Here is a 19,241-nt window from a genome sequence, read left to right as displayed (position 1 = left end):
ATAATCATCTATAAACTTGTTCAATGACCACCTGTATGAAGAATACTCTCTTACCCGTAAATGTAAGTCTTCATTGTTTTTTGTCGGAATGTTAAATGAATTCTCTTTTAATGTTAGAGTAGAAGGCTTGCTACTTTCTACAACATGACATCTTAACCTGTGAAAATTTAAACGCAGTTTATTATTACTATTATAAAGTGTGTTGCCTTAACTAAACCAGGAAAATACACGTAAAGGACAAAAAATCCTAAAATATGCTTTTCGTAACACACTATAGTTCAATTATTTTACACTGAATAGTCAAAGACAACATTCTTATCAAAATATGATTCTGACTCTAATGAACTCAACAGGACATGGGATCATGCCCAAAATACCCTTGTTACATTGCACCAACTTGTGAAATATGAAGGTAAAATGGGAGCAGAATAATCCATCAGAACAGTGGTTCTCCACCTATTTACCATTGTTGGCCACACATGAAGCTCTGTTTACATGTTATTTGGGCCACAGCCATATAACAGCTACACTAAAGTATGGCCCTGAAGATGCTGTGGTCCACAGCTGTGTAAAGCACTATATAACTGATTATAATCCAAGATTCAATACTAAAAAGGACATTAATTTATATTAAGTATACAAATTTAGAGAAAGAAAATTTCAAAGCTTGTCTAAATACACAGTTACAAGCTTCAAAATGTGGTTTAAAACACTAACAAGATAGGAAAAATTACTTAAGAAATAGTTAGTCATCAATGCATTTGATATACATAATATTGAAAATTAAAGTGTTTTTATAAAAACACCGCAGGAATCATTCTAGAAACACTTAAGTCCATTAGAGAGGAAATGGGTGCATTTATTTACTGTGGGTGGGTGTGAATCAATTTTAGCACGAGACTTTCTTTCACTATACTTCAGCGAAAAAAATGGAAATGCCGATACTTTTGAGAGAATTAAAAGAACAGGATGTTTTCCAATAATTCCCCCCACACCCCCCGCCTCGGAAAACAAAATGCTAACTGGCCTCCTCTGGGAGAGGACTTAGCAAGATGGAGCTACTCGTCTGTGTCTATAAATAGTCAAGCAACACTGCATCACTTCAGGTGGACAACAATGACATGCTCTACTGTACTTGATACAGGTTTCCCTGAAAAAAACAAAAGGTCAGCACTGTATATATCTGCATGTCACATTATTGGACTAAGCACATGGAAGAACATCTTGCTTCCTGATGCAGTCATTTGTATTGGTTTATTAGTCAAGTATTCCCCTGAAGGCTATTGTGGCAGCTGTAATATAGTCAAGTAATTTCTCACTATTGTTCAATGGCCTACCATAGCAAAATACCTCGGTTTCAGCAAGAAAACATTTACTTACATTCTACAACTCAATGTACAAATGCACACAATTTATCTTTCCAATGTGTGTAAACAAAAATAATATAAAAATTGTGTTATATTTTCCTATAGGGAATTTTATTCTTTTCTTTGGGGATTTTGGAAGACTGGAGAGATTAAACAACTCTTATGTAATTTGTATTTGAAAAAATAAGGAGCTAAAACGTGAGAAAAAGTCCCAAAATTCCTTGAAAAGTGAAACTGCTTTTATATGATCCAGAAAGAATGAGTTTATTAAATAACAGAGCAACAGAAAATTTACCTAACAGTTGTATTTATGAACTGCTTAATTATCAAGAGATGTATTCTCTTATGTACCATTTTGAATAACATGGCTAGGTTCAACATTCGCATTTCAAAACATATAAGAGCTAGAAAAACAGTTTTAATTAAAACACAAAGAAGCAATTTAAATTAACAAGAATTTCAACAGAGAGGAAGAAAACATATAATGAAGAGAGCTTTCAGTTGTAATATACTAACAAACCTGCAGTTTTACTAAAGCTAAGAGCTTCCACTGTCCAAACTTTACTTACTGCTTTTTCCAATGTTCAAAGTGCGGGATAAGATCTACCAACTCTATTGTCTATCAGACAATGAGTGCTCTGATAAGCTTTGGATCATGGATTAAGGTATAAACTCAGTAAAACAGGGTTAGTGGCTCTGCAGTAGATATTTCTACCAGTGTATGTCTGACAGTGAAAAGGGGATTTTAGCATTGGCTAGAAAACACTTCTATATCACCTAATTCCTCTACTTGCTGTTTAGAAAAACAGCAAAGAAATTATACACTCACCCCACCCCCCCAAAAAAAAACATTATATAGAATGCTTAATGGCTGTTCTAATCTAAAAAGTGATAATATAAAAATAGTACTCTCTTACTCAGCATTACTCATCTATTGAGAAACATCTGTTCACTTTTGTTGCAAAAATAATTTTTGCTATTGGTGATTATTCATGTTAACACTCAGCAGTATGAGAGATCAATTCTATTATATGTTGAACCTCTCTAGTCCGGCCACCTTGAGACCGGTAGTGTTGAATAAGCAAATTTGCTAGACCACCAGAGGTCAATATTGTCTGGCAGCATTCCCGAACACTTCCACTGCTTACTGGCCTCTTTGAAAACAGTTATGGGTAAATTACAGCTAAATAACACAGAACACTAAGAGCCACAACTGGTGGCTGTAAACAAACTTTATGGGACCACAGAAAACTTGGCCACACCCATGGTAAGTGGTCATCCAGCTAACTAAAATCATGCCCGATTATGGATGCTGCCATATGAGACTGACAGACTAGCCAGGTTCAACCTGTACAGCTCATACATCAGTAACAAAGTCCCAATCAATTTTACCTGTAAAGCCCACTGCACACAATGGGGATGAACAGGGGTCACAGAGAGCATAATTCGGCTTGCAGAATCTTTAATACTGGTGATGATGCACAAAAGAGAAATCAGATACAAAGCCCACACAAGAAAGCCTTTCAGACAAGATTAACTATACACTCACCTATGCTCCATCACTTTGCTTCTAGGGACTTCTTTCCAAAACTGAGCCAATTCTGGTGCACCTGCTCCAGAAGACTGGTCCATTTCTGCTGCCATTATCAAGAAACGGTCCTGCAGGGAAGCGGCAAAACCTACCCTCATCCAAAAAATCCAAAACAACACATTTAGCAGAGGTTGAACGCACACATGACTTTTAAACTTTTCAATTTCTTCCCTAGAGAAGTAATTAGGAAAATGTGAACTGTGCCGTTTAAGTATATTTAAAAGAATAGCATGAATACTAGAAAGAGAGAGGTTACTTATCTGTGACTAGAGATTCTTCAAGATATGTGGGCCCTGTGTATTTCATACGTGGATGCGCATGCACGCCATCCACCTAATCCGGAAGTGTTTCAAAGCAGTGTCTGTTGACTCACATGTGCACAGTGAGCCACCTCCTCGTTCGCAGCGGAGGGGATAAGAGGTAGTGTGAGTCAATGCCACTCCAGTTTCCGAATTACCATTACATAAGCCACTCCAAAGCAGAGGGGATTGAGGGCAGGCAGTGGAATTCCGAGAGGGACCACACATCTCAAAGATTCTCCAGCTACAGGAGAGCTCCTCTTCTTTGAATGATAGTCTTAATGAGCATTCCACACATAGGTGTCCTGCTAGCAAAGATCAGCACAGAGGTGGGTTAAAGGATACTAACAGCCCTGCGGCTTGTAATATGGCATAGCTCACGGCAGGATCTGTGGCTCCTGCATATTCTGACACAGCATGCCACGCAAGTTTGGAGATAATGACTCAAAGACAAACAGAGGTCTTGCTAGAAACATCTGCCAGTGAGGCTGAGGAGGTGATCTGTTCCCATGTACAGAGAATCATGGTTGAGTTTGTAGCATTCAAGAATGCACTCCGAGACTTATCTGGAGATTGGCTGGGATGAAAGGGCTTGTCCCTTTGACATTCTGGCAATGGCTACCAATTGTTTAAGCAATGTTCAAAATGGCCCAGTCCTGTGAAGGAAGAACACTAGAGTGTATTGGACACCAAGGGAGTACAAGGCCCTGTCAGTGGGAAAGTGGCTTTGGGCGGAATACCAACAATTGGACAGACTGATGGAAAGGGAACTCAGATACCACTTTTGCAAAGAAGCTGGGGTTCAGCCATAAGAACACCTTAACCTTGCGGAATCTTGTGTGTGCACATGTGTTTGTGTGGGGAGAAGGTGTATGCCATCATGGCTGTTGAGTTCACGGACTTGTTTGCCTGAGGTTTTGGCTACTAAGAATGCCATTTTAATTGAGAAGTTGGAGAATGAGCATGTGGCCATTGATTGAAAGGATGTCCTTGTGAGGGTGAAGAGAACTAGATGAAGGCCCATGGGGAGGTGGGCTTCAGCACGGGTGGAAACGTGTTGACTAATCCTTTCATGAAGCAGACACAGGATATAAACAGAGAGGGATGGGTGGTGTTTTGATGCTAGTGAGTGCTCCAGTTGCTTGGGTGTCCAGGAGACTCTTGGTACCACTGGATCTCATTGGTGCCTGGTGTAAGTCTCACCTGACCTGGCTCAGGGAAGAAACACTGAGTTTGGGAGCAGTTCTTTAGAGACACCTGCCCTCATGCCAGTAAGAACTTTTTGCTCTTCTATCAGGACATATTGCCAGCTCCAAGTCAGGCTCTGTGCTCAGAGGGAGCATTCACTGCATGACTGCTGCCTGAGGGACAGGGGATCTTCTAGACCGGAATCTCAGTGAGGCTGGGGCTGGATTGCCTCCTCCGTAAGATATTTTCAGAGGCAGAACTCATGGGCTTCCCTTGTTCTGGTAAGAAAGGGCTTGCCGATGACACAATGTGCCCCGCTATGTGCCTCACTTAAGCAGTAAAGGCACTGCTGGTGCTTCACACTCACAGGCTGTGTCCACATTGCTGAGAACTATAGGCAAAAGACAGGCAAATTGCACAATTCATTTGCCTATCTTCTGCTGACAGCTCTGTTGGAAGAGGCCTTCCCAACATTTGGCCCATCCACACAGGGCCAAATGTTGGGGAAAACCCCCTCTGCTGAGACAGCCCTTCTTTCTCGTGGAACAGGGAAGATCGGGATGCTGGCAGAACGCTCCCAACGCGGCAGACTTCTGTTCAGAGGCCTTCACCCTCCAGAGAGAATCCTGCAGTTTAGACCTAGCCTCAGAGATGGAGTGTGGGCAAGAGACAGGTTTTGAAGCCTGGGATCTTGGGGTAAAGCCCAGGAGGAGTGGGGGAGGGAGGAGTTGGAGGTGGATGACATTCATGAACAGGGAAGAGAAGTCCTCTAATAACTGTAATATAACTTATCTACCTATAGTAACAAAACTACTTACGAACTATGCGCAGAGGAAAAAAAATCACTCTCCTAGCAGAAGGACCAGTAGTTCTGACTGAGGCCATGCTGAAGTAAGAAGGAACTGGAGTGGTATTGACCCACATTACCTCTTATACCCTTGGTATGCCCTATGTCCGCATAATTCAACCGACATTGTTAAACACTTCTGGATTTGTATGCATGCATACGATCTGGAATACACATAAGGACTATCACTTGAGGAAGGTAGGTATAATGCAACTACAGCAGGTGTCAAAAACTTGTGAAGACACAAAAGAAGAAATAGCAAAAAACACAAAACTGAAGGAATTGACATTTTCACAATGGAGACTACTTAGCAAAATTCCACTGGCAAATCTATGCTAATGAACAATCCAACATTTGTTTCTTTGGGTCACAAAAAGGACATGTTGCATTAGATTAGATTTGTGAAAAAAAGATGCATAAGAAAACAAGATAAGTCACTTTACACCATAAATCCACTAATTTGACATAAATTATCCTTGGCAAAATTTTAACAACTGGACCCTTTGAGATTAAAGAGAGAATGAAACATAGAAATAAATTTTTAATTAAGAATGTTTTAAATGACAATACATTTTGGGAAATAAGCATGAATTTAATATCCACTTATGTTAAACATTCCTATCTAAAATTTGTTAAAAGAATGAATATAATTTAATAATAAAAAGAGCTAACAATGCAGAAAGATGCAAGAGAACTCCTGTTTATAAAAATGTATCTCAAAATTACTTACATTTTATTTGTGTAACACAAAATCTGAATTTTTTCTTTTCCAATCATTTAGCAGTACAGTTTCAGTAGAATTTCAAATCACATGGATGAAATACATAACATTGTTATCCATACTAAATAAAATAAATTGTACGTGTTTGTTCAACTTCTCTAGAAGCCAGTCTCATTTTCCTTGTATTACACTTAAAATCTTGGGACATTGGTTAAAACAAACAAACAAACAAACAAAACAAACAAAAAACCCAAGCCAAACAAAAAACAAAATATACCAAAGAGAACACTTCTCTACTGGAAGAAGAAGATAATTCAGACCAATATGGCTAAATGTACACCTCTACATATGATGCTTATTTTAAATCCTTCGGTAGGCACTACTACAACAGATTAAAGCTGTTTTCAACCATAACTAAAGGTAACTTAACATGGGCTCACTCTCAGATTTTAACAGCTACAATCTTGGATAATGGCACTATAGCAGTACCAAAGTGAAAAAATGCAGTTTAGGAGCCTTGTTACGCTAAATAAATCTTCGTGGTTAGTCCAATGGTCTTCTAACATATCCCAGACCTCACGGTGCCATAAAATGTGTCCCCAGCTGGGAATATACAGAGACCAACTCACAGAATAGCTGTTAATTATGCACATACTTCTTGCAGAGTTATCTGAAAATTCTGTCCTGTATGTTTTCACTTACCTCCATGAAGGGATACTACTATATCTATTGATGTACCAGGTTCACAGCTACTATTACTTGGTTTAACTCTGTACTTGTCAGGAGCAGTTGTTCTCACCTAAAATAAAGCAAGCAAGCATATGGCATACATCAGAGTTTAACACACAATACACCCACCAGTTCTATTAGTGCTAGGTTATAAAAAAGAGTAAGAGACAGGGTTTGGTGTTCCTAAAATGTTAACAGCCCTCTGCTACTGTCAAAAAATGAAGTAATGAAGATTAATGAAGATTTTATGAAGTAATGAACATTTTTGAAGCAATGAAGATTTTAAAAACAAAATCAACACCCATATCCCCCTTCCTTTTTGGGGTTAGTCTCAGAACCTAATACTTCTAACTTCTTCCTCTACTAGTTTTGTCTTTTCCCATTTTGTAAAGACTGATATCTTTGCTCTCTTGATTACACATAAATAAAATAAGCAAACAAGAATAGTGAACATACAATTTGTGAAAGTTTCTGGTTTCACATCTCTGAAACACAAATATTTTATTTTTATATTTATTTTTAAATTATACCTGCACAAAGAAATGGGGGTAAACCAAGCACATCTAAATTCATTTAATTTCTTACATCCCTTAAAAGATGGCAACTGTGTTGCACATGAAACAGAGTATTTATTCCTCTGAAGACAACTGCTGGGAAATTAACTTTTCATCATGTAGACACAGTTAAACACAAAGTGCTGGTGACTTGTTCATGAAATAAACATGTAGATAGCTGTTCGCACTTTGATCTTTTAAAGGATGATCCAGAGGATCAAAAGGTAAAAACTGTAATCATCCCTAAAATCCTCATTTATATGAGGTTCTCTCAAGGATTTATGCAATTTACCACCATGTTTGGTATTGGTTTTGTAAGTGACAAATACATGCAAAAATCTATTTTAATTTCTATAATCTGCTTCAATATAACAATGGATAAAACACAAGAAAACATTAGGTGTCCTACAAAACCTTAAATAAAATAATCAAATTCAGACTGGATGTGGGTGAGGGTGAGTGAGGGTGAGAGAGAGAGAGAAAAAAATCCATCAATATCTGGACATCCAAAGAGAAATGAAATACCTGAAACCTTTAAGTAGCATAAGGACACTACCCTTTCATTATTCCTGCTGTTAATTATCTCATTTGGTCATTTATTCCATGAAAGATTGGGACTTCACACAAAATTTGTAATGACAAATTTATATTTATATACAAATAAAAAGCATGTGGACAGCAGAATAAAACTATGGATATGCACAAATAATACTTACCTTAAAAGCCACTACATTTTTAGTCACATTTGTCAGAACTATCAAGCATTTTTTTTCTCCAGTTTCCTTGGATCCAAAATACAGTTCTTCTGATGGGCTAAAATAAAAATATGGTTTATACAATTTGCATTGAGTAATCTACTATCTTTGACAAAATATTTTGAAATAATAATTTATCATAATGCAAATCTGAGTTTATAGGAAAAAACCCTATCCAATAGTATCTATCACTGTAAATAAAGTTACTCACAGGGAAGCTGCCAGAATAGTCTACAGCATACTTAAAATTTGATGGAATCCAAAGCCAGTAGAAGGTGAGTGTTCTGTGCACCAGGAAATAAAGATACGTCTCTCCCTGTGCTTTATATTCTCACGTAACTTGACAAAAGTTGGGTTATGCTTCTCTTCCCAAATTATATGACAAGGGTATTATCATTCTGGAATTTGACATTCATCTTGAATATGCAGAGCAAGGCACATGCATTACCCAGGTGAGAAACAGACAGAGAATGGAAGGAAGAGGACTGGCACAAGAAAATACTATTTTTTAAAGTAATTAAAAGGCACACGTAAAAGTGTTGCTGTATTCTTTTGCCTGACGTTTCTCTTCTGAAAAGCAAGGATAATGTTAAGTAATCGTAATCAGTTTCTTTTTCCAATTACTTTTTAGCTCATTTTGACCTCTTCTTTCTTCAAACTACTTTGTATCCCTTTCCTTCCACCCACCTCTTTTACCATACGTAGGCTGGCTCTACACAAAGCCGCTCTCCTGGCAGCTCCACGGCTCACTAGCACAGCTGCACGAGATCTCGCTCTCAGCAGATGGGGGTGCCAGCAGTAAAAAAGGCTGCGTGGACGTGCCCCTGCTGGCAAAAAGCCCGTGTCACCAGCCCGTTATGCCTGAAAAAAAAAGAGGGGTTTTTGGCTGGCCGGGGCGTGTGTACGCAGCGTCTTTACTGCCAGCACCCCCCTCTGCTGAGAGTGAGATCTCACACGGCTATGCTAATGAGCAGCCATTTGCAATTGCAAGGCTGTTTATTTGCATAGAGCTCTTGGGAGAGTGGTTCCATCTAGACCATGGGTGTCCAACCTTTTGGCTTGCCTGGGCCGTATTGAGTGAAGATAGTCTTGGGCCGTGTACAAAATATAGTTAATGTATATAAATCACATAATAATGTTAAAAGTTTACGATCTTGTGGGGATGCATTACTAGCTGTCCAGGACTGCATGCGGGCCGCAGGTTGGACACGCCTGGTCTAAACCCAGCCATAGGTAGCTTTGTACTTCACCTGGAAGGGGTCAGAGTCAGCAGCAGAAGTACTTGGGATAGTAGGGCCTCTGTGAGGACAAAATGGTACCCAGTTCTAAATAGGAGCAGTCTAGTCATGTTTGGGGAGGGAGGGAAGAAGAGTACTTGTGTCCTGTAAAGGCATCTCATTGCTTGCACAGTAGTAGAAAAAGCAAATGAAAAAGAAAGAAGGGATGGACAAGACAAGCTGTGATGAGGGAGAAGGGATGGAAGGAGATAGCTCTCCAATCTACCCTAGACAGTAGACTAGAAAAATCGAATGTGTCTAATATTTCTGCCTCAAGAAGGAATTACCGTACAACACACGATTCCACATTTGTGACTTTTTGTGACTTTGTTGTAGAGTGATTTTACTGAGAATCATAAAAAAGGTGTTGTAAGATTTCATTTTTACTGTCTCAATTACTTCACATTAGTTTTGCTCAGTTTATAAGTAAACATTGGCCCAGCTCTCAGGAAACCTCTGCAAACTTGACACAGGACTTCAAAGTTAAACTGGGTTCTCTCTCATTTGCCCATAGAACAACCAGAAAGCAAGTATGGAAATAAAATAATCAGGATTTCTTTGGGTGGGGAACAGGGGGGAAGAGAGAGGGAGCATGGTATAGTTGGAGTAGTATCAGGACATCTGATCACCCAACTTGCCCACCATCTATCACAAAAGTTATCAATGGCTCTGCAGTTGTATGAAGTGTAAAAAGCAGAAGTTAATTGGTCTCTGCAATAGAATATGAACCAGAAAACACACAAGGATAAGCCTTTTTAGGTAGAACAAGACAATTTCACACATTCATCTTTCTGGATATAAGCTGCACCCTTAGTCCATTGCTGCACTACAAAGCTTTTAACGCCACAGATCATTAAATAAATTTAGCATTTCCCCCTGCCCCCAATAGCACATTACTTTCATAATGAAAGTAATTACTGTGTAGCATATTCTCCCTTTCTAGCTTTTGCAGTAGCAGCACAGACTATACACAATTTTGTCATTTTATAGATTAGTAACACCACACGTACAAACACTGGTACATTTCACTAAATTACTTCTTCCCCGTTTCCAACAAACTCAAGCCCTTCTAATCCAATGGCAAAGCACAAAAGCTTCTAGTATGATACAGTATAAAGTTTAATTGTGTGTAACACCACAGGCAGCTTCTTCAGGTCATTAAAAAATAGGCAATCCTTATTCAAATTCAATATTCTAATAAATTATAACCAGAAACCTATGCCTGCTTGTAAATTTCAGAAATTCTTTTAATCAGAAGTGTCTACAGGCTATACCTTTTTCTTAACATATGGAGGACTGTCTGTGAGGACAGTGGCTTCACAGGAGTCGTGATAGCATTCTGCATCTGAAGAGCAAATCTGCTAAATTTCACAGGTGTAACAACTACTTAGTTTGTCTAATTTAGCACATAGAAAAGCCAGCCTGAAAATTGCTAGGAGGTTTTATCAGTAAGTAGGGCCCAACCAAATTCACAGTCCATTTTGGTCACATTCCTGGCCAGAGGGTTTTTAAATTGTTCCATTTCATGATTTTAAACCTTCATCTTAAATTTCACATTATTGTAACTATAGGAGTGCCATCTCAAAAAGGGACTGTGGGGGAGGGGTCCCAAAGCTGTTGCAGAACGGGTTGCACTCTCCCCATGCTGCTGACAGCCCTTGAGGCAGGAGCTCCTAGCTACTAGTCCTACCTTGGTTGGGAGGACAAGACTTGTTCATCCACTGCATGGGCCTTGATAGGGGGAAGTGAGACCCACTCCTTGGTATCTCTCTGGCTGCAGGAAACTTTGCGGCTGGGCAGCAGCCCTGGAGCTTTCTACAGCTGTATGAGATACCCAAAGGTAGAGGTGGGTCCAATTTCCCCTGTGCTACTTGGAGCAAACCAGCCAGGGGCTCCTAGCTGCTAGTCCTGGCCAGAGGTGGACTAATGCTCCAGCTAGGGACATGGGGAGCAGGTGCCCAAGGCTTGACTGTATTCATGGGAGGCAAGTGACCCGAGTCCAGGGGTGAAGGGAGGAAGCATCTCTAGAGGTACATCTGGTCTTTGCATGAAGACTAGCTAGACAAGGGAAGAACTCCTGCCTGTACCTGGCCCAGACGAGCAGTTAGAAGCCACCAGCTGGGGTACTCCAAGAAGCATGGGGAAGATCAGATTTCATGGTAGAGGGCTTATTTCACAGACTGCGACATGTATGAAACTGACAGGTCCTAATCAACTAAGGTAAACATTATTTTCATTTATCATCTAAAATCATAAGAGAAATAAAAAATTTAACTAACATCTAATTTTCTGTTTCATTTGCCAAACAAGCACCTGGAGCTGTAGAACAATGGGATGAGAGATGACGTTTCTTAAGATTTGCATGCAACAATGAGAGCTCTCACAGCAAAATATAAGAATTTTAGATGGAGATCCTCGGGGCAAGGACCTGTCTTGCACATTGTTCTTGTACATTAGAAAAGTTGTACCAGTTAAATTGATCTACAGGTTGAACCCGTAGACTGGCACCCTCAGGCCCTGACTAGTGCCGAATGTGAGAATGTGCTGAACCACAGGAGGTAAATATTGTCTAGTAGCATTACCACCACCTCCACTGCCTAGAAGATATCTAGGAGTAAATTACAGCTAAACAACAGCATAGAACACAGTGAGCTAGGACTGGAGACTGGAAACAAATTTTATGGGATCACAGGAAACTCGTCTATACCCATAACAAGTGGTTGTCTGGCTAACTAAAATCATGTTGGATTACAAATGTTGCCGGACAATAGAGTTCTGGAATGCAGCGATTCAACCTGTTGTTTAATTAATGCAAAGCCTTCATTCAGACATACTTACATCACTTTAACCCTTGCTTATATGCGTTTTAGCTTAAAATCAGACACTAAAATTGCATCAGTTAAAAGAAAAAATTAAAATTCAACAGCTAACATTTATGCTAAGCAAATTTAAGCAATGTTTAAATTTGTTTATGGCGTTTACATCGTTCTAACTAGATTATATAAAAATTAATTGAACTGGTACACTTTGGTAATATAGTTAAGATGTGAAACTGTCAATTAGTACCAGGCATATTCATGGCACTGCACAAACAACCAAAAATAACTTTGATCTATGTGGAAAAATTAATGATCAATGAAAGTGTTCATCCACAGACATACAGATATTATGTGACATTACTTGGAGTTACTTGGAACTGCTGAATGGAAGAAAAGCAAGCCTGAGTACATTTCATATCAGACATCGTAAGAATTTGTAGAAGGCAAAAGCTTATTAATGGTTAGTCAAATCATTTAACTCTTAAATTTCTATTTTTGTGGATTTAAACTGACCAAATTAATTTTAAATGAGCTACACACAATGTGACAAAGGAAAAAAAATTACTATTGCCCATTATTACCTTATATGTAACAACAGTCCTTTAAAAACGGTTAATGTTTTCTTTGAATTTTTTGTTTTGGAATCTGTTTTGTCATTCTCTTCCACTTTGGAAATTTGTTCTACAGAACACACCTACGTAAAAATAAATGAGAATGATAAAGGAATAAAAAATGAGGATTATAGACATTACACTCATGTAGATAATCTCTGCGGCAAATATTACGGAAAGATGTTCAAGCCACCAAATACATGTTATAGACCCTGTTCATCTTGGAAATCCCTGTACTTTGGATAAACGAAACACACACACACCCGCCTCGATATCAGGCTTCTAACAAATTACAGCTCTCACACACACACACACACACACACACACACACACACACACACACACACACACACACACACACACACACACACACACACACACACACACACACACACACACACACACACACACCATTTTATGTCAAAGAGCAACATACATACACATTAGAACCTTGATGCCTTGTAGCTTGGAGAGTTCTTTAAAACTCTGGTCTTGTAACCAACCTGAGTTGTTTTACTTCAAAAACCATTAGTTTCACTCATTCCACCAACACAGAGCAAAAGATTCAAACCAATATCTCAATATAAACAACAACAAATTATGATGTTGGGTATATAAAATAAATGAGAATACTGTATTTAAATGTATTTCATGGACTTGCTTAACTCATCTTTGCTCCTTAGTGGGCAAGATATAAAGCAATCATGGAAATTTCAAAACATGATTTGATTAATAAAAACTGATGGAAGTATAAACGTTAGGGTGATGTGGAACAGGGCCCTAACAGTAATTGTATATGTATATAGTATTTTATTTTTTCACATATATAATACCGAATTAAATGTTATACACATATTATTATACATATATTATTGTTAAATTAAATGTTATATACATATATAATTACTGTTAGGGCCCTGTTGCACAACACCCTGAGCATTATACTGTCATCAGTTTATTAATCAAAATCATGTTTTGAAATTCTCATATATGCATGTGATGTTTCAAAAAGAGCAATTTACCGAACATGGAGAAAAACTATTAGCAAAACTGATAGGGAAGAACAGTTAAAACAGAAGACAAAGACGACAAACTGTTTAGGAAGAGATGATCAAAACAAAAGTAGTACAGTTCCACAATCAAGATAGATAGTTGCTTTGGCTAAAAGTCCATCATAGTGCAGTGGCCAAGTAAAGACACCAATGAGGAACATTTTATATGAACAACTGGACAGGGAAACATAATAAAAATTTAATGTAAATGAAGAAAATTGATAAGGGAAGCCAAAGACAACCTGAAAAAAAAATTATCCATGGCTGGTAAGGGTAAAAATCAAGAATAAGCTTTTTATTTTTAGTATATGAGGACAGAAAGAAATACTAGCAGTTATGAGGTGAAAACTTTATTTTAAAATTATTTTTTTTAAATCATCAAAAATTGAGAGCTGTGAGAAACAAGAATTAAATAGATGGAATCTACCTGTTTCTCATGCAATTTGTTCAGAAAAAATTTTATAAGAAAATTAATAATTACTATTCATTATGCTAAGCTCAGAAGGTTGTTCCACTATTTACCTCCAAGAATCCTCTTTCAAGCACTAGCCAATGCCATGGAAATAATATAACTAGAGAGTTTTAAATGAAAAAAAAAAAGTTTTTTTTAATTATGGCAAAATATCAATAAATATGCAAGTTACACAATATAAAAATAAACGTGCATAAACGAGTGAGACAAGATATTAATAATGCTTGAAAAGCAGCTTTCTAAGTCTGAAGTTGCAAAAGAAGGAAAAATCAAAATAAAATTCAATTAACTGTGAGAAAGGACAAGCATCATAGAAGTCACTATAAGATTCAAATAGCCATGAGGATGAATGCTGTTCTATCAATTACTTCATAGAACACAAACATATCAGAAGGGTGTGTTTCCCACTGAGACACACTAATGGTTAAAACACAGCACAATTTAATGAACAATTCTTAATACTTAAGAAAATAGTACAAGTTGAACCTCTCTCATCTGGCAACCTTGGGACCTGAGCAGTACTAAACAAGAGAATTTGCCAGACCACAGTAGATCAATATTGTCTAGCATATTACCAACACTTCCACTGTCTACTGGGCTCTTAGACATTTTGAAGTAAATTACAGCTAGATAACAGCAGACTATGGAGAGCCAGGACTGGTGGCTGTAAACAAACTTTATGGGACCAGAGGGAACTAGACCACACCCATGATAAGTGGTCATCTGGCTATGTAAAATCATGTGGGATTACAGATGTTGCCAGATGGAAGAGTTCTAGATTAGAGAGGTTCAAACCGTATCTGATAAACAAATGTACTTTTAATTAAACTAGGTTACAAAACTATGGTTCAATGTAGTATCAAGACAAACTAAAAATGGTAAAATAGGATAACACACTTGTTTTATTTAAATAGGGATTGCTTTCTAGTTAAAACAATTAAAATCATTTATTGCTTAAGAAACTACAGTTCTAGGAGTAAGCACAGAATTTAAGAAGGTAAATATAAAGCAATATGACAAGTACAGCACAAGGTTACACAATGCTCATACACATATAAAGATTACAATATGAAAGATGCTGAAGTTCCAATAACTTCATATATAGAACATGACTGTTACAATAGGCAAAGGGGAAACTTTTAGTTCTGGCATGCCAATTTAAAACGTGTAACTTGAGGACAGGGGCTAAAGCAGTCTAGTTATGAACTATATAAACATGAAAACTAAAAAAGGTAAAGCGCACCTTTTTAGTAAGCTTGCGGTAGGTGCAATGAGGTGCTTTTGCCATTCAGTTTCTTTGCCAGAGAGAGACCCACAAACTTCACGTAGAGATTTTGTCTGTTACAGAGTAACACTGGCAAAACATTACAATTTGGAAATCAATTCTTTTGATTTCTATTTGATATTATAGTTTATGAAAAAAACTTATATAGACCTACAACCTATCCTCAATCAGGATGCCACACTCCAGAAGGCCCTGGGTGACATGCCTGTTCTCTCCTGCAGACAACCTCCCAACCTTATGAGGATTCTCACCAACAGCCACAGTCTATACTGCAGGAATACCAGTCCTGGGACTTTTCCTTGCAACAAAGCCTGCTGCCAGCTTTGTCCACATATCTATTCTGGCGATACCATCACTGGACCTAACCAAGTTATTCACAGAATCAGGGGCACACTCTCATGTTCCTCAACTAACATCATATATGCCATCACGTGCCAACAATGCCCAGATGCTTTGTACATTGGACAGACTCCAAACTCCCTCAGACAAAGAGTTAATGGGCACAAAACAGACATCAAAACATTCCTGATTCAAAAACCAGTTAGTCTACATTTTAATAGAGTGGGTCATTCTGTTAATGACTTAAGAGTTTGCGTCTTATTGAAGAAGAATTTTCAGTCTGCTTTGGAAAGAGAAACTGCTGAACTCTCTTTCATATTCAAATTCGACACAACAACACGCAGTTTGAACTGGGATGCAAATTTTCTGGGATATTATAGGGGCTCTTCTGCATACTTGGCTTAATCTAATTCTTGAAACCTCCCCCTGCCACTCTCTGATTTGCTCACCTTGATGATTTTTTTCTGATTTGTCAACCTTGATTATTGTTTTTGGTTCTCTGTGCCTTAAATACTGAGTCTGTTCTGGTATGGCTATGGTCTGAAGAAGTGGATCTGTCCCATGAAAGCTCACCTAATAAATTATTTTGTTAGTCTTTAAAGTGCTACTTGACTGCTTTTTTGTTTTGATAGCATATAGACTAGCACAACTCCCTCTCTATTATTATATAGTGAGCATATAATTGTAAAAGGATCCATAACTGCTGACAGAACATGCACTATTCCTGGGAGCACTCTCTTCAAAAAATTAAAATTTCTGTTAAAAAAATTACAATTCAGAAAATTCCATTTGTTAAAAGAGCAGTACGTAGCCACACCAGTTTCAACTATTTTGACAATTTATTTCAAAGTACCTGTCAGCACAGGGACGGGAAAACTATGTCTTGGAGGCCACATCTGACCCATCAGACCTTTTATGTCGGCCTTTTATGAGTGCTTGCTGGGAAGCAGGGTCGGAGGCTTGCCCTCGCCCCCAGATGACCTCCAACCCCCAATTCTTTTATGAGAATCATCTTCCTACATCCAGAACAGCAGCGTGCAGGTGCACCTGACATTGCTCATGCTGACTTCACTCTGTTGATTTCAGGATAGGAGCCCTACTTTTACACAGCAGTGCACCCAAGCCCTGAAGGGCGAGCTCCACCCAAACGACCAATGATTAAAGACAGAAGCATGGCAGGATACCATCCACAAGCCCTATTAGGAACCATGACTCACTAAGCAATCTGAGACATTGTTCCTCCAAGAGTCATTTCATTTCTCATCAGCCAATCACCATGGCCTGGATCCTCCCCAACTCCTATGGCCTCATCCTCGATGGCCTCAGAACTGCCTTCAAGAATGCCGGAGTCTGGTATGGATGTCTTTGCCAGCAGGACCCCTATTTCTTGAACTGTTATTTTCATGAACATTCATGGCCCACTATACAATTTCCATATCCAGATGTGGCCCACAGGCCGAAAAGTTTGCTCACCCCTGTGTCAGCAAGTAAAATCTGTACAAATACAAACAAACAAAACATGCATCCAGCAATAGAGAGTTAAAGAAACTCCTATGACAATCCAGTTCCTGGTTTCTCTGTCGCCTCCCTCCCCATGAGCCCAGCCACAGGAACAGACAACTACAACTTCTCCCCACAAAGCCCAGTCATAGGCACCCTCCCTTGCTGAGAAACCCATCTCCCACTGTCCAGCTCAGAGAGACAGAGGAAGGAAATAGCCTTGTCTTCGGTCTCAGGTTTGCATGGAGTTTTCTGCATGCCGCCCTCTCCTTCCCTCAGGGCCTGTTGGGCAGGGCAGCTGCTAAGAACTCTCTAGCTCTCTTCTTTCTCCTCTCCTCAGCACGGTGTGAGAGGGCTGAACTCTGAGGGATCCAGCAGCTTCTAGAAGTGGCTGGCAGCACCACAACCCATCTCTGGCGCGGGACGTAGGGGAAAGGAAATCTGTGAGCATGTTAATTCCTGCAAAATTCTGCATTGCGCAATATTGCAGAATTACTCCCCCAAAGATTAAAAAGGGGGTACTTAAGGTTAAATGATGTGTCAAAAGTTATGGAAAGAAGAAAAACTGCCTCCCAAGTGAAAAGCTACTTCCTCTGTCTGAGGGGAAGCGTGTAGTGCTGGTGGTGGTGTTTTTTGCTTAAACACTGGGAAGCTAATCAGAAGACAGAACAAAGAAAGATGCTGAATGAGAAGAAGGGGGTTAAATAAGAAAACCAAAGAACAGACATCAGATTGCAAGAGGAAGCATGGGGCAAGAGACAGCAAGGTCACAGAAAATGGGGAAGGACTCTCTGAGTGAGAACTTGCCTAACATTTTACACCTGCACAAAGTAGGGAAATGGACAGCTTTACTGGACACAGATGGCCCCAAGAAATTCTTTGAGCTGGTGCCAGAATGAACTGGAGCAATGACAAAACTGAAGAAGGGAAAGGTATTGTATGGTATATTGTTTTCTAGACTTGTTCTTTTTTGTGCTCTACACGATCAAGAGCATTTGTGTGAGGCAACGGCTACGCTACAGAATGGGGTGTCATTTGCGGCTCATGTCCGCAGACTTATGCAAGCGCTCATTGAGCAACTGTGAGGATAAACAGGAGCATATCCGTGGTAGTATGGGAAGTGACTGCAGCAACAGAGCTTAGCCGTGCCAAGTGTACAGCCGCTGGCTTCGACCAGATGCATTTTTACTCAGCCCAGCTGAGCTGTACCTCCACTGCCCACGCTACTATCTATGAGCTTTCCCGGGACAGACTATTAGCTCATCACCTAATAAATTACTTTGTTAGTCTTTGAAGTGCTACATGACTGCTGGTTTGTTGTGTTAGAATACAGACTAACACGGCTACCCTGTTACTATCTATGAACCAGTGTGCGCATAAGAGGTAGTGGGAATATGCATGCACAAACTGAGAATCATTCCCTTAGCGTGTGGCATAGATGCAACCTTAGACTCAAGGCAAAGTGTCAGTGTGTGCTCAGTGTTTTCAAACTACTCTGTGGCCTCCTGAGAGTTTAGCTTTAAATCTGAAGCATCACATCTTTGAAGTGGAACTCTGGAGAGGATGTACATAGTCCTCTTAATAGCAGAGTCTAAAGGATCAATGACTTGTCCAGTGACTAGAAAGATGGGAAGCAGGTTCTCAGAAGGGTGTTGAAGATTGACGGTCTGTGCCCTGGGAGTGTGTACACAGACCCCCAAATGAAGACAGTGGCTGCACTCCATTTAGGCTCTTAAAGCACACACACCAAGCAACCCTTAACACAGTAGTCTAGTGGGGCGGCCAGCCTGTTTGGAACTATAATGAAATGGTAGCAATGCTTGGAATTAGTGTAG

The 19,241-nt window shown here is 39.2% G+C and overlaps 1 protein-coding gene across 2 annotated transcripts in view; it reads right to left on the bottom strand.

Annotated features, from left to right (window-relative positions):
- The window catches only part of MOSPD2 (motile sperm domain containing 2), a 60,920-nt gene that overhangs the window by 2,854 nt on the left and 38,825 nt on the right, over positions 1-19,241 (bottom strand). For both annotated transcript variants that reach the window (XM_074993210.1, XM_074993203.1), the window contains exons 10-14: positions 12,729-12,841; positions 8,013-8,109; positions 6,716-6,812; positions 2,917-3,046; positions 55-157 (exon numbers count right to left, since the gene is read on the bottom strand). In XM_074993210.1, the coding sequence (XP_074849311.1) occupies positions 55-157; positions 2,917-3,046; positions 6,716-6,812; positions 8,013-8,109; positions 12,729-12,841 (540 nt within the window). The remainder of the gene's footprint in view (positions 1-54; positions 158-2,916; positions 3,047-6,715; positions 6,813-8,012; positions 8,110-12,728; positions 12,842-19,241) is intronic.

This window comes from Carettochelys insculpta, chromosome 1 (assembly GCF_033958435.1).
Source record: "Carettochelys insculpta isolate YL-2023 chromosome 1, ASM3395843v1, whole genome shotgun sequence".
NCBI classification, from domain to species: Eukaryota; Metazoa; Chordata; order Testudines; family Carettochelyidae; genus Carettochelys; species Carettochelys insculpta.
The sequence above is the reverse complement of the archived record's forward strand: the minus strand, read 5'-3'. Positions and strand labels throughout refer to the sequence as shown.